General features: G+C 44.0%; 1 protein-coding gene across 9 annotated transcripts in view; it reads left to right on the top strand.

Annotated features, from left to right (window-relative positions):
• TTLL5 (tubulin tyrosine ligase like 5) overlaps positions 1–12440 on the top strand; it is a 158097-nt gene that overhangs the window by 25014 nt on the left and 120643 nt on the right. For 8 of the 9 annotated variants that reach the window (XR_008466039.1, XR_008466038.1, XM_054199320.1 and 5 more), the window contains 3 exons: positions 1449–1550; positions 1676–1767; positions 3859–3966. Coding sequence is in view for 7 of the 9 variants with exons in the window: in XM_054199320.1 (XP_054055295.1) it covers positions 1449–1550; positions 1676–1767; positions 3859–3966 (302 nt within the window). In the remaining 2 variants the exon portion in view is untranslated. The remainder of the gene's footprint in view (positions 1–1448; positions 1551–1675; positions 1768–3858; positions 3967–12440) is intronic. The other variant, XM_054199318.1, reaches the window with a different exon arrangement.

Below are 12440 nucleotides of genomic sequence, written 5' to 3'. Positions count from 1 at the left end.
ATGGCTAAGGGAGTGGGTGATGGGGTACTCAGTTACAGCACAGGTAATGCATTTTAATCAGGAGGTTACTACCATTGTTCCCATATGTCTTGGGTTTGCATGGCAAGGTTTTGGTGGCAGTGATCCTACAGGGATGGCTTCTGTGAGAAGCTGCTAGAAGCTTCCCCTATGTCAGATAGAGCCGATGCTATCTGTCTCCGAGAAGAACCTGCCACTGGCCAAGGCACAGCCCATCAGTGACTGCAACCCCTATTCCCTGTCCCCTTGTGCCACTGGAGGGGAGGAGGTAGATAAAATCAGGAGTGAAGCTAAGCCTGGGAAGAAGAGAGGGGTGGGGGGGAAGGTGTCTTTTTTAAGATTTGGATTTATTTCTCATTATCCTCCTCTGATTTGATTGGTAATACATTAAACTAATTTCCCCAAGTCGAGTCTTTTGCCTGTGATGGTAGTTGGTCACTGATCTCCCTGTCTTTATCTCAACCCATGACCCTTTTGTTATGTTTTTCTTTTCCCTGTCCAGCTGAGGAGGGGGAGTGACAGAGTGGCTTTGGTGGTCACCCGGCATCCAGCCATGGTCAACCCACCACACCTTAATAAATGGGCTGATTTAACTTTGGTATTGTTGGCTGTAACAGGGTTCATACAGAGACTAAAAAGCTTGTAGCAGTGTCTTGCACCTGATTGTGGTCTTTCCTACAGTCCCTTTCCTTGGACATAGCTAGGTGACACCTTTGAGTTGTGGAAGGCCTGCGTAGTCCCTGAGAATGACAGCACCCCGGAGCAGATGCTGCTTTGTTGGACAAATTGGTCTGGCCTGAAGGTTATATTGGGTTTTCTGGATGCCTCCTGAGAACGAGGACTGGCAGTTGTAGGCTGTGTAGTTGTCAGTCATAGAAACCTGTTCCCACCCTCAGCCTTTCCTAAGGCATCCTTGGGGTACACAAGAACTGAGCTGTGCTTCTATGAGACTTCAGGAAATACTGATTGTGGTATGCAAATGTAGTATGATTGCTCTGAATGTGTGCATTTTCCAGGACCAGTGGATCTTAAGTGTTCATGGTAGGTGCTGTTGTGAAATTGAAGGGACTGTGACACTGATTGCCTGAAGCGAAGTGGCCTGTTTGACCATAATGTCCAAGGACCACAAATCTTAGAAGCTGAGGAAAACAATGTGCGTAGCACGATGTGTACACTGTCAGGCTGTGAAAACTCCCAGGCGAGCAAATGGAGCTCCCTGCCCTAAGAAACTGAAAAAGAGACTAAATGCACCTGGGTGTGGCCCTTGAGAATAAACTGTATTTTTCGTGAGGAGAGATTGCATTTGATGAAGTCTCATTACATGCATTCTCTCCCTAGCTGTTGTTGTTGAGTGGCCTGTGTATTAGGTCATATTTAGCAAGTGTGTCACTTGTTCAAGAAATATTGTGAATCGTTGTCCCTTTTTACAGGTTTGCAACAGTGAGGTATGACCAGGCATCCAAGAACATTAAAAACCAGTTCATGCATCTGACCAACTACAGTGTCAACAAGAAGAGTGGAGATTATGTCAGGTACTTAGCTGGAAAATGGAACTTGATCTCTAGAGGTTGGGTCAATTTACAAGTTGGTCTAAGGCTGGTGCAAATCCATAGAGGTACGCCAGTGGTGTCAACTCGCTTCTTTCTTTTATTTTTAGCTGTGATGATCCTGAAGTAGAGGATTATGGAAACAAGTGGAGCATGAGTGCAATGCTGAGGTACTTAAAACAAGAGGGGAGAGACACCGCAGGTCAGTACAGAGCTTGTTCTTTTATTCCTTTGTTGGATCTTGAATCATCTCACTAGTGTGAATCCTACAAAGTCAGGGAAGAGCCCTAGTGTGTCTCACTTAACACCAGAGCAGGGTGGAGGGAAGCATTGTTCCTTACAGTTTACTCACTAGAGCTGTGCATTTATTCTCTATGCCCAGAGATGAGTGCTATCCCCAGAGATGAGGCCTACCCCTTCCCTTTTGCGAGTAATATTCTGAGACTTTCTCAGGGTGTGTTTCTTAATATTTTACCTACATTTCCCGTTTCTTAAGGTCATTCCATTCCTTCTAAAAGCTTCCCTCCCTCTACTGCTCCCATGGCCCGTTCAGTCTGATGAGTGACCAACCTCTGGAGAGCTGTGCCAGTTTGAATGACTCTTGGATGTGGTGTCATCTTTCCATGGCTCAGGTTTTTGCTGGGTGTTTTCATTTCAGTCTATGTTTCATATAAAATAGCTCCCTCTTCCACACCTTTGCCAGGTCTGCTGGGAGTAAATGCATCTGCAGAGCAGAATCCAGGTATATCCTTCAAAGGATAAATTACCTGTGATACTGAGGTATCAGTAACACTACTGATAGCTATGCCCATATAGCCAATGTTGCTAGGGAGCACTTAGATATTGGAGGAAGTGGTTTGAATCTGGCTTTCAGATGGAAGCAGACTTTTTCCTATCATATGTGTGCATGGCTTTCCAGTCACTTCTTGCACCATATGTTTTCAGTAAGCTGTGTACGCATAGTTATTTATATTGATACGTTTCCACAGCCCACCCCAAACCAAAGTATGTAACACGCACTCTTAAGTAAACTGCTGAGCAATGTAAGCAGGCTTCTCTAACTAGCCATTACAAGGCTTCTTGCACCTTTCTCTGATGCATCTGGTTCTGGTCGTAGGGAGGTAGAATGCTGGCTGGAAAGTGCTAGCCTTGTCTGGGCTGGCAAGAATTTTGTGTTGCGAGATGTTTATGTGCACTTATACGTGCCCGTGCTGTGTTAGTTTCACTTAGTTGTCTTCTGGTACAGAAGTTCACATCTGAATTTGCTTGCATGCCCCTCTGTAATTATTCAGGTCCCTGCATGTCATTATTTGAACATCAGAAATAGTAATTGTAGGCCTACATCGAACTCTGTAGTCAGGTGGTTTGTACTGGATGTTCTTTGGGACAGGGATTACCAAATGTCTGTGTGGGTTTGCTGGAGGTCTTGTGTGTTTGCTTGTGCTCCCTTTGAGGGGTGGGGAAGGCTATCCTATCATCCCTACTAACTTTTTAGACTAGGACTCCAGTGTCTGTTTGTTCCCTCCTCTTCTGACTTCTCTATTGCTTGGCCTTGAAAACAGAAACAAAGTGTGGTGTTCTTTCTATTGCATGACTCATCCCAAGCTCAGTGTAGAATCCAGGCCTATATCTAACGTGCATCTTTTCTTGCCTTTTGCTCCCTCTGTCAGCTCAGATTCCTGTTCCTGAGCTCTGTTTACAGGCTCATACAGGAGCTGGAGAGAGCTTCCGTACTGAAACTGCAAATTATCTATAGGTCAGCAGGACTGGGAGCTGACACCTGTCATATCATTTTGAAATAATTTATGAATCGTAGTGTGGGAACAGCTGCTTTAGAGGAAGGTGCAACATCACAAAACAGTTCTCTCATAAAAGTCCACAAGAAAATTTTTTCTGTCTCAGTGGCTATGGCTTATTCTCTGTAGTGTAAGGGCGTATCTCACTAACCCACTCTTGTTTAATCTTTCCTAATATTCTGAGTGGGTGGTGATCAGACTCCAGCTGACTTGTGCTGATGTGCTTGCCACATGTTTCTGCTTACTTGCACTGTACATATAATCACTTTTATCATTCTCATTTGTGAATACTTTTGCACTAGGATACTTACGCATGTATCTATATACTTACGCTTGCATGGATTTCCAAACATCATTGCTTTGTCATCCATAGGCTCTCACATGCTTTGATTCACAAAGGTAGCAGTCCATATGCATATTCTCATGCTTTTTAGATATTGTGTGCTACTTCTCAATCTACTTTTTCCTTTTTTTTTTCCCTCCTCCCCTCCTTGCAGCACTGATGGCCAACGTGGAGGACCTGATTATCAAGACTGTAGTTTCTGCTGAGCTGGCCATTGCCACAGCTTGTAAAACTTTTCTTTCACATCGTGGCAGTTGCTTTGGTAAGGCACTGGGGGCATATTTGTTGATTGGCTCTTGAGTACTGTTTGAAACTTCCAGCTTTCTGATGCTACAGGGAAATGTGCATTCCCTATTGCAAGGAAGCTGGATACTGTGTTTATTTATTTATTGCTCCTCAGTATAGGTGTTTGTGAGGGCAGGGGATGTTGGATCACAGTTGCTCCTATGCCAATGTTGTTCATCAGAATCTCATACTCGAAAATGGGATGACGAAAAGGGACTTGAAACGCAACTGTGGAAGTGCTGGAAGGTTGAAGTTACTGACCCAGTAGTGCCCTTGCAAAGGATGGCTGTGGATGATTAAATATCCCTTTAGAACATGTAATATTTTCTGTTGAGCCATCTAGCACAATGTAGTCTTGAATTATTGTCCTATGTGCATTTGAGGACTAGGGAGGAATGTAATGCAGTGCCTGGAATGCCGGTAGTGGTAATGCTTCTGGGCTTGTGCTTGTGTGAGAGTACCGCATGGTGGCGTCAAAGCCTGTTTCTGGCAGAAGCTGGATGGAGAGCTATATTCTGGCAAAGGGATTTGAGAACTTGCTGGCAGCAGATGCTGGGATGAGGTCCAGAAAGCAGCGGCTGGTACCACAGTGTGCCTTCTCCCGCTTTCCAGTGGCTGCTTCCCAACCTTCCCTAAAGAGGCCTCCTTTTACTCTTAGCCACCCTTTGCTCATGTGGATACATGCACGAAGATGGAGTCTCGGGGCAGGGGAAATGAGTCTATAATTAGTTTCAGTCAGTGCTTAAACCAAAGACCAAGCTTGGCTTAAGCAATCCTGCGTTTAGGTATTGGGACTTACATTTTAAACTAGCCGTGACAGGTAAATCCATTTGTATGGTCCTTGCTTTGTACTTGGGTATTGACAATTCTGCAGCTTTCAACACTCTAACATAAATGCTGTCATCTTTGGATATTTGAGGGTGGCAAGGCAGTCATGAATCAAGGAGGAGCCATGGCTGGTATGTTGTTTAGTTACCGGCCAAGCTAGTGGCCTCTCTGGCCTTAGCATCTTGTGACTGACTCTGATACCTTTGCTCAAAGTTGGAGAACCTTGGCATACATGGGTATTTATCAGTTAGATAATAGTTTTAGTGAAGTAGCAGTTTATCAGCTACTGAAAAAATATCAACAACTGGATTAAAAAAAAAAAAGGCACACCAAAAAACTTTAACTGCCTCTTTTGCTCCTCCCTTTTCTTCTCTCACTTGTGTCTCTAGATTCCTCTGGGCTGTGTATGTGGAAACTAATGTTCCTGGTGTACTTTCTGCTGGGCCTGGCTCTGAGGTTATCCCACTTCCTGCTGCCTCCCAAGGGCTGCACTAACCACCCTCTCAGATGTTCCCCCACAAATAAACTGTTTTGTTCCATTTATTTCAGTGTAAACATAAATTAAGAGCTTCCCAGGAAAGAGAGCTTAAGTAGGAGCCATACTGCTTCCCCAGGGAGCCTGAGGCATTTCCACAGCTCCGTACTTTCTGCCACCTTCCCCCACAATTAAGTGGTGGTCCATGTCCCAAGGATTTGGACTGCCCTTGTCATGCTGTATGGCTTATTCTTTATCTGTGTGTCTTGTTCTGACACTCTTTGGTTCTGCCACTTTTAACCCTGTTGTAAAAAAGGCAGTCTCTCTAGCTAGAAGTGTTCAGAATGGCTGAGTTCATGGCTTGTTAACGAGGGAGAAAACTGGGAATGAAGATTTCAAGGCAGCATGCAAAGGCTCCCAAGAGCCCTTTTTTTTTTTCTTTTCTTTCTGGGTTGTGAACAATGAAACTGCATGTGTGTCCTGAGAAAGACCGATCACTTGAAAAGTATCCCAGACTTCAGAATCCTACATCTGACATTCAGATACAGAGGTAGGCCTTGTTTGGAAAGCTTCCAGAAAAATATGACAAACTTAATGGGTATTCTACTCCAGTCTTTGTGATGGTGTTCTAGGGAATAGGACTCCAGCACAATTGCCACCTTCTTGCTAAAAATTAAATCAGAAGTGCTTATTTGTCTAGATTAGGTTGCCCACTTTGTTTCTCTATCAGTGTAGTGCTGCTGTGTCATTCCTTTCCCAAATAAATGGTTTTTTTATGTAATATACTTGTTTTCTAGGTTTAAGGGAAGAGACTCCATTCATGGCTTCATGTTCTAAAATAAGCCTCGTGAGACAGTCTGTATTGTTCCAGCTACCCATACTTGCCTAGAAAGTGAGAGTGGTAGGTCAGGATGATTCTTTTTCTAATGTCGAAGTGGAGTGCTGCTGACAAGCTGTGTGGGGACGCTGACATGCTGGAGGGAAGGGATGCCATCCAAAGGGACCTTGACAGGCTAGAGAGGTGGGCCCATGCCAACCTCATGAAGTTCAACAAGAGCAAGTGCAAGATCCTCCATCTGGGTCGGGGCAATCCCAAGCACCGATATTGGCTGGGCAGTGACTGGCTTGAGAGCAGCCCTGAAGAAAAGGACTTGGGGGTGCTGGTGGACAAGAGGCTCAACATGAGCCGTCAGTGGGCACTTGCAGCCCAGAAAGCCAATTGTATCCTGGGCTGCATCAGGAGAATCGTGGCCAGCAGGTCGAGGGAGGTGATTCTTCTCCCTCTATTCCACTCTTGTGAGACCCCACCTGGAGTACTGCGTCTAGTTCTGGAGCTCTACAAGAAAGATATGGACGTGCTGGAACGTGTCCAGAGAAGGGCCACAAAGATGATCAGAGGGCTGGAGCACCTCTCCTGTGAGGACAGACTGAGAGAGTTGGGGTTGTTCAGTCTGGAGAAAAGAAAGCTCCGAGGAGACCTTATAGTGGCCTACCAGTATCTGAAGGGGGCCTACAAGAAAGCTGGTGAGGGACTTCTTAGGATGTCGGGTAATGGTAGGTCTAGAGGGAATGGATTAAAACTAGAGATGGGTTGATTCAGACTGGACGTTAGGAAAACGTTCCTCACCATGAGGGTGGTGAGACACTGGAACAGGTTGCCCAGAGAGGTGGTGGAAGCTCCATCCCCGGAAGTTTTTAAGGCCAGGCTGGATGGGGCTCTGAGCAGCCTGGTCTAGTGGGAGGTGTCTCTGCCCACGGCAGGGGGGTTGGAACTAGATGATCTTTAAGGTCCCTTCCAACCCTAACAATTCTATGATTCTAATTTGTGGAATGATTGTAGTGAGTCCCCTTTTGGCCATGTCATGTGAGCTGTTTACTGCATTCTAGTAATAGTCAGATCTCAGAGGACTTGGGATGCTCAGTAGTTTTGTTCCTCTGGAGTGCATTACAGAAAGTAGTGCAAGTACTACATGATTTTTGTTGCAGCATTGTTCATGTATTGTTATTAACAATGTGATCTCAAGCCTCTATTTTGTTCTTCGTGACTAGCTAACAATTCCTCATGTAAAATTAAGCTGCATGTAAAAATTGTCTTAACCAGTAGTTTTAGAGGAGGCCATACTGCAGGACTCTGAACCACTGCATTGTCCTGAAGCTTGTCAACAGTTGAGTTGTTGGTTGCCTCTGGAGCCTTCTTTAAGAGAAACTAGGGTTTGCACTGACTTTGAGGGATGTGACATCTCATTGCAGTAGGTATGATAGTGGTACATATGCCCAAGCCAATTAAAGACTGCATTGTTCTCCCTCTTGGAGCAAGCACTTCTGGGTAGGCTAGAAAAGGCAGTGAGGCCTGATTTCAGGCAATCTGAAGAATCTCTCTGTAGGATGGTTTAGTAGGGGATGAAGTGAAGGCAACTGGGTGCAGTACTTATTTTTGGCGGCGTCCGGTGTAGCACCGCTTTCTGTAGTCACTGAAACATGAGCCTGAAGAAGCAATAGATTTAAGTTGGCTGTTTCATTCCCAGGTCTAGTCAACCCAGCGGTGACACTGAGCTCTTCTGCAATCAAGAAGGCAGGGAAGGATAGGATAATAGGCGTGTTGATCCCACCAAAGCAATGAGATTCTTACTTAGCTGCTCCTGTGTCCTAAGGCTGAATTCGTCAGGCTTGTGCTTCTGCTCACTTCTACATTAAGATGGTATAGAGCAAACAAACTATTGTATTACTTGAGTGGCGCTGATCTGGAACTAAATGCTTAAACAAGTCTTCATTTTTATCTAATCACCAGTTCTCAACCATCTATGTTGCTGTTCTTCATGAGTGTTTAATTTTCTTACTTGTAGCAGTTGACCTGTTTGGGTTGTAGTATTGAACAGTGCTGACCTGCTCCATAATTAATTTTGCAGAACACTAAAAACTTGAGATTCTTAAGGAATTTCTATGCAGGCTTGCTTGATGTGAGTATAGGTAGATCCCTGCTTAGAGCTTTAGGTCAGCCATACATATATCATACACATACTCTGTATCTTTTTCCGGTTTCATAGATGATACACCAAAGAACAGCAGAGCACGTATTCACTACATTTTTATTTTTTGCAAAGCTTAATTCATTATATTTTTATACCCTTACTGTCAATCTTTGCTTTAAAGCTGGTGTGTAAAGATGCCACTTTGAATCTGAAAAAAAGTTGTCCTTAGAGTCCTCTGGCTACCATCAGATCCAGGAGCTCTGTACCATTCAGGACAGGTCTTTTGATGATCCAATGTGCCAAGGTAGTTTAGTAATATAACAGCTGGATCTTCAAAATTAAAGAAAACTGCCAGCTGAGTCTGAAGGGTAAAATGAGTTCAAGGGATAGGTCTTCTAGTGATAGCTCCTGTAGGAGTTAGGGTCTCTCCCTGCACCATTTTCCTTACTTGTCACTGCATAGCTCTAAATGGTACCGAACTGATTATTGATGATTTAGCACCCAAAACTCAGCTGAAAGAGTCAGGAGCCCTGTTGCTGCAGAAGCTTTCTGGTTTCTTTTGGAAGCTATTTTCAGCTTGGTAGCACCATTTTTCTTTCTCAGGGTGCTGGGGCAGACCTAGGAAAAATTGGCTCTTCCGAAAACAGCCACAAAGACATGACCAGCATTGTTAATTTATAATCAGTGGACTTGTGTTACCAAAGTCTGAATCAACCCTGTCTTTTCATTCCACCTTATACTGCCATTGGTCCTTGTAGTGACACTAAGGTCTTTAGCAAATAGATGAGAACACGGAAGTGAGGAGCACCAGGTTATTCTTGTCTCCTAGATTGCTTGGGGCTAAGGTTGTTGGACTTCAGGACCTTGAAATCGAAAGAACGTCAGCTAATGAAGTCAGAAACATGCTGTCTTTCTTCTTCACCTTGTGTACCCATGTATTTATGGAGTCAGCTCGCTTTTATTTTGATCTACCTGCTACTACATTTTCTTAATTTGGACATCTAAGTTTGTTGAAGAACAAGTAGCAGCATATCTAGTCTTCTGTTTCTCAGTGACGTGAGGGAAGTTAAGTGATGTTCAAAGGTGGTTATTGGGATGTTAACCTCTTCACTCGCTATGATTTCACATGCTGGGTTGAAGAACTTTGTTCTTCATGGGTGATAATTTATTTCCTCTGTAAGATTAGGATTATAAAGGCAACCCAGTTTGCACCAAGGCACCTGTTCTTTGATGTTAGCCTTGAAGATGGCCTTATTAACTTTTTTGACTTCAGAGTAGAAGGATGATTCTGAGTCTGATTTTGGTATAGGTGATAAGCCCAACTGTAATCTTCTCCTTACCAAAGAAAGTAGTGGTTTATATAGAAGGAGGGCAGCCAAGATGGTGAAAGGTCTTGAAGACAAGACTTACAAGGAGTGGCTGAGGTCACTTGGCTTGTTCAGCTTGGAGAAAAGAAGGCTGAGGGGTGACCTTATCACAGTCTACAACTTCCTCAAGGGAGGTAGTGGAGGGGGAGGTGCTGATCTCCCCTCTCTGGTGACCAGCGACAGCACATGAGGAAATGAAATGAAGCTGTGTCAGGGAAAGTTCAGACTGGACATTAGGAAAAGGCTCTTTGCTGAGAGGATGGTCAGTCACTAGAACAGGTTCCTCAAGGAAATGGTCATGGCACCAGCCCTGTCAGAGTTCAAGGAGTGTCTGGATGATGCTCTTAGTCATATGACTTAGTTTCAGGTAATCCTGTGAGGAGCAGGGATTTGGACTCTATGATCCTTATGGGTCATTTCCAGCTCAAGGTATTCTATGTAGGTACCCTGAAATTAATCCACTTCTGAAGACTGTTATTGGGAGTGCGACTAAGTGTCCTTCAGGCTTCAGTTGAAGGAAGAAAGGTAGAGAAGTCATCTTATAAGTGATGGACTTCCTCTGATTACCTATTGTGGAAAAAGTGCCTCTAAGTGAGGTAATTACACATTTGGCCAAGATAGTATGACAAACTGGCAGGTGTGGGGTGCATCTTCTGAAGTAAGCAAGAACACCAACATGTAGAATAATTCTGTCCCCTCTTGTTGGGTACTTTCCTGAAATAACACTGAGAGATAAAACCTTTTCCTGTTAAAATAAAGTTCTCTAAAAACAGCTGTATTTTGAGTGCAAGGCAAATTCATGCACAAGACTGCAGCACCAATGCTTTCTCCACAGCCTTTGGTGTCCAGAGTAGAGGCTTCTGTTCTATTACTCGATATGTCACAATGTGGCCTTTTGCTTATCAAAGCCTAAACTGCTGTGCTGGCCTTTTGCAGAGTAACAGGAATGATTTGGGACCTGACTGTGGTAGCTCCCCCTGCCCCCAAGATGTAGATTTGTTCGTGTGCTCATAGCTGTTAAGATGTGCTCTACCAGAGTTGAAGCAGGTACTGTACCATCCCTAGATAAAGTGATGGAGTTGATTTACAAAGTACTATGTAGTCTCTGAAGCCTCAAGTTTGGCAGACAAAGGTTTGCTTGGTTCAACAAAGCACTGTGTCCATGACTATAGTCCTAGAAGTTTTTCTCCCTTCCACTGACTGGTTGCTGCTGTGGATGAAATTGTAACACAGTGAACTTTTCTAACTGAAGCTTCTTGATACGTGTTGCCTATAAGCATGGTGTGCAGGATACCATTATATAAAGCACAGAAAAAGTCGGAAGGAGAAAGGGAAGACATACATTTCAGTGGCACAGGTGTAGTTCCTTGCATTAGGAATGTCTGTAGATATGCTCCTGCTTAAAATGAGACAGTTTTTATTGCGAAAGCAGAGGAGTTGCATGCTGGGCAACTTTTTTTTCAGTGTGTGTCCCTTCATAACCTCAGGTTGCCTCCATTCAATTGCAGAAGATGTACTTTGCAGTAAAGCTGCTTCTTTTTCCCTAGTGAACAAGCTGAAAACAAAGACCAGAATTACAGCGACCCTCTAGGAATTGAGTTTATTCATTCTATGCAAAATTATTAAAACATTGTTTGTGCTACCAGGCTATCACTTGTGACTTAGTTTCTAAACTTACAGAGAATAGCAAAGTCTGTGGGGATATTTTCTAAAATGGAGTGCCAGTGCAGTCTTTGACAAGATTATAAACCAAACTTGGAATACATCGTAGTCTACCAGAACCAAAACGCTTGAGACCATGTCTCTAGCCTTTCTCTTAGTCTTAAATAATGACATTGGCAAAAAAATCTCTGGCTGAACTGTTGCTGTTAGACTTGAGTGCGAAGCTAGCCCTTCTCTTGGGAGGATGGGAAGCTTGGTCAGCAGTGACTTCTCTAGGGGGGTCGGAGGGGAGAGCAGGCTGTTTCTGCTGAGTCTTGGCAAGAGCTGGTACCTCCTGATATAATTCCAATCTCTGCAGCAAACTGCAAGGGTGAAACATGTTTTTGTGTATTGTAGTAGCAAGAGGAGGAGAGCAAGGGAAGGCCGTGTGGAAACTGGATATCTTAGCTTCTTCTATTCTTCCCTTAATAATAATAGTTGTGCAAGGTGTGTTGTCATAAACCTACTATTGCCACAGCCTGAGGCATGTGTTTCTCTCAGCCATTCTGTTTTCTTTACTCTCTCTATAGACTGAAATGGCGGTCTTGCTTAAGTTAGTAATTGCAGAGGATATATTTTGGATTGTGTTATGCTCATGTGACTCCACATCTTTGTGCTACCTGGGTATTTATTTTTACAAATGATAGTGGAGTTTCACAGTAGAAAGGATACTTCTGTGTTTAATCTAGGTAGTACATTTTCTAAATGTGGAAGAGGGCTGAGGAGATATTTCTGGGATAGTTGAAACCACAGATAATTTATCTTCTGTTTGTGCCCCAGTATCCTGGGCAGACTTGAGAACCCCTTTGTGCTGAGCCCTATGTGGGAACTTGTGAGGCTTGATTCTGTTGCCAGAACATGGATATTGCACAGATTGGGATGGCCTGAGGGTAGCACAGGTATCTGTTTAGGGGTTGTAGACATGACATAGAATACATGAGCCTTGGGGCATTATGGAGCAGCAGTGAAGCCTTCCTAGGGAACCCTAAGGCATTGCAGATGGTGTTAGATGTCCGTGTTTAACAATGGAATTCAGTCAACAGGTATGCCCCAAAGAGCTCATTGTCCTAATAAACAAGACAGGAAAGGAGTGTAAAGTACCAGCAGCACA

The sequence above is a fragment of the Rissa tridactyla genome, chromosome 4 (assembly GCF_028500815.1).
Source record: "Rissa tridactyla isolate bRisTri1 chromosome 4, bRisTri1.patW.cur.20221130, whole genome shotgun sequence".
Taxonomy (NCBI): Eukaryota; Metazoa; Chordata; class Aves; order Charadriiformes; family Laridae; genus Rissa; species Rissa tridactyla.
Note: the sequence above shows the minus strand (reverse complement) of the source record. Positions and strands in the feature narration are given on the sequence as shown.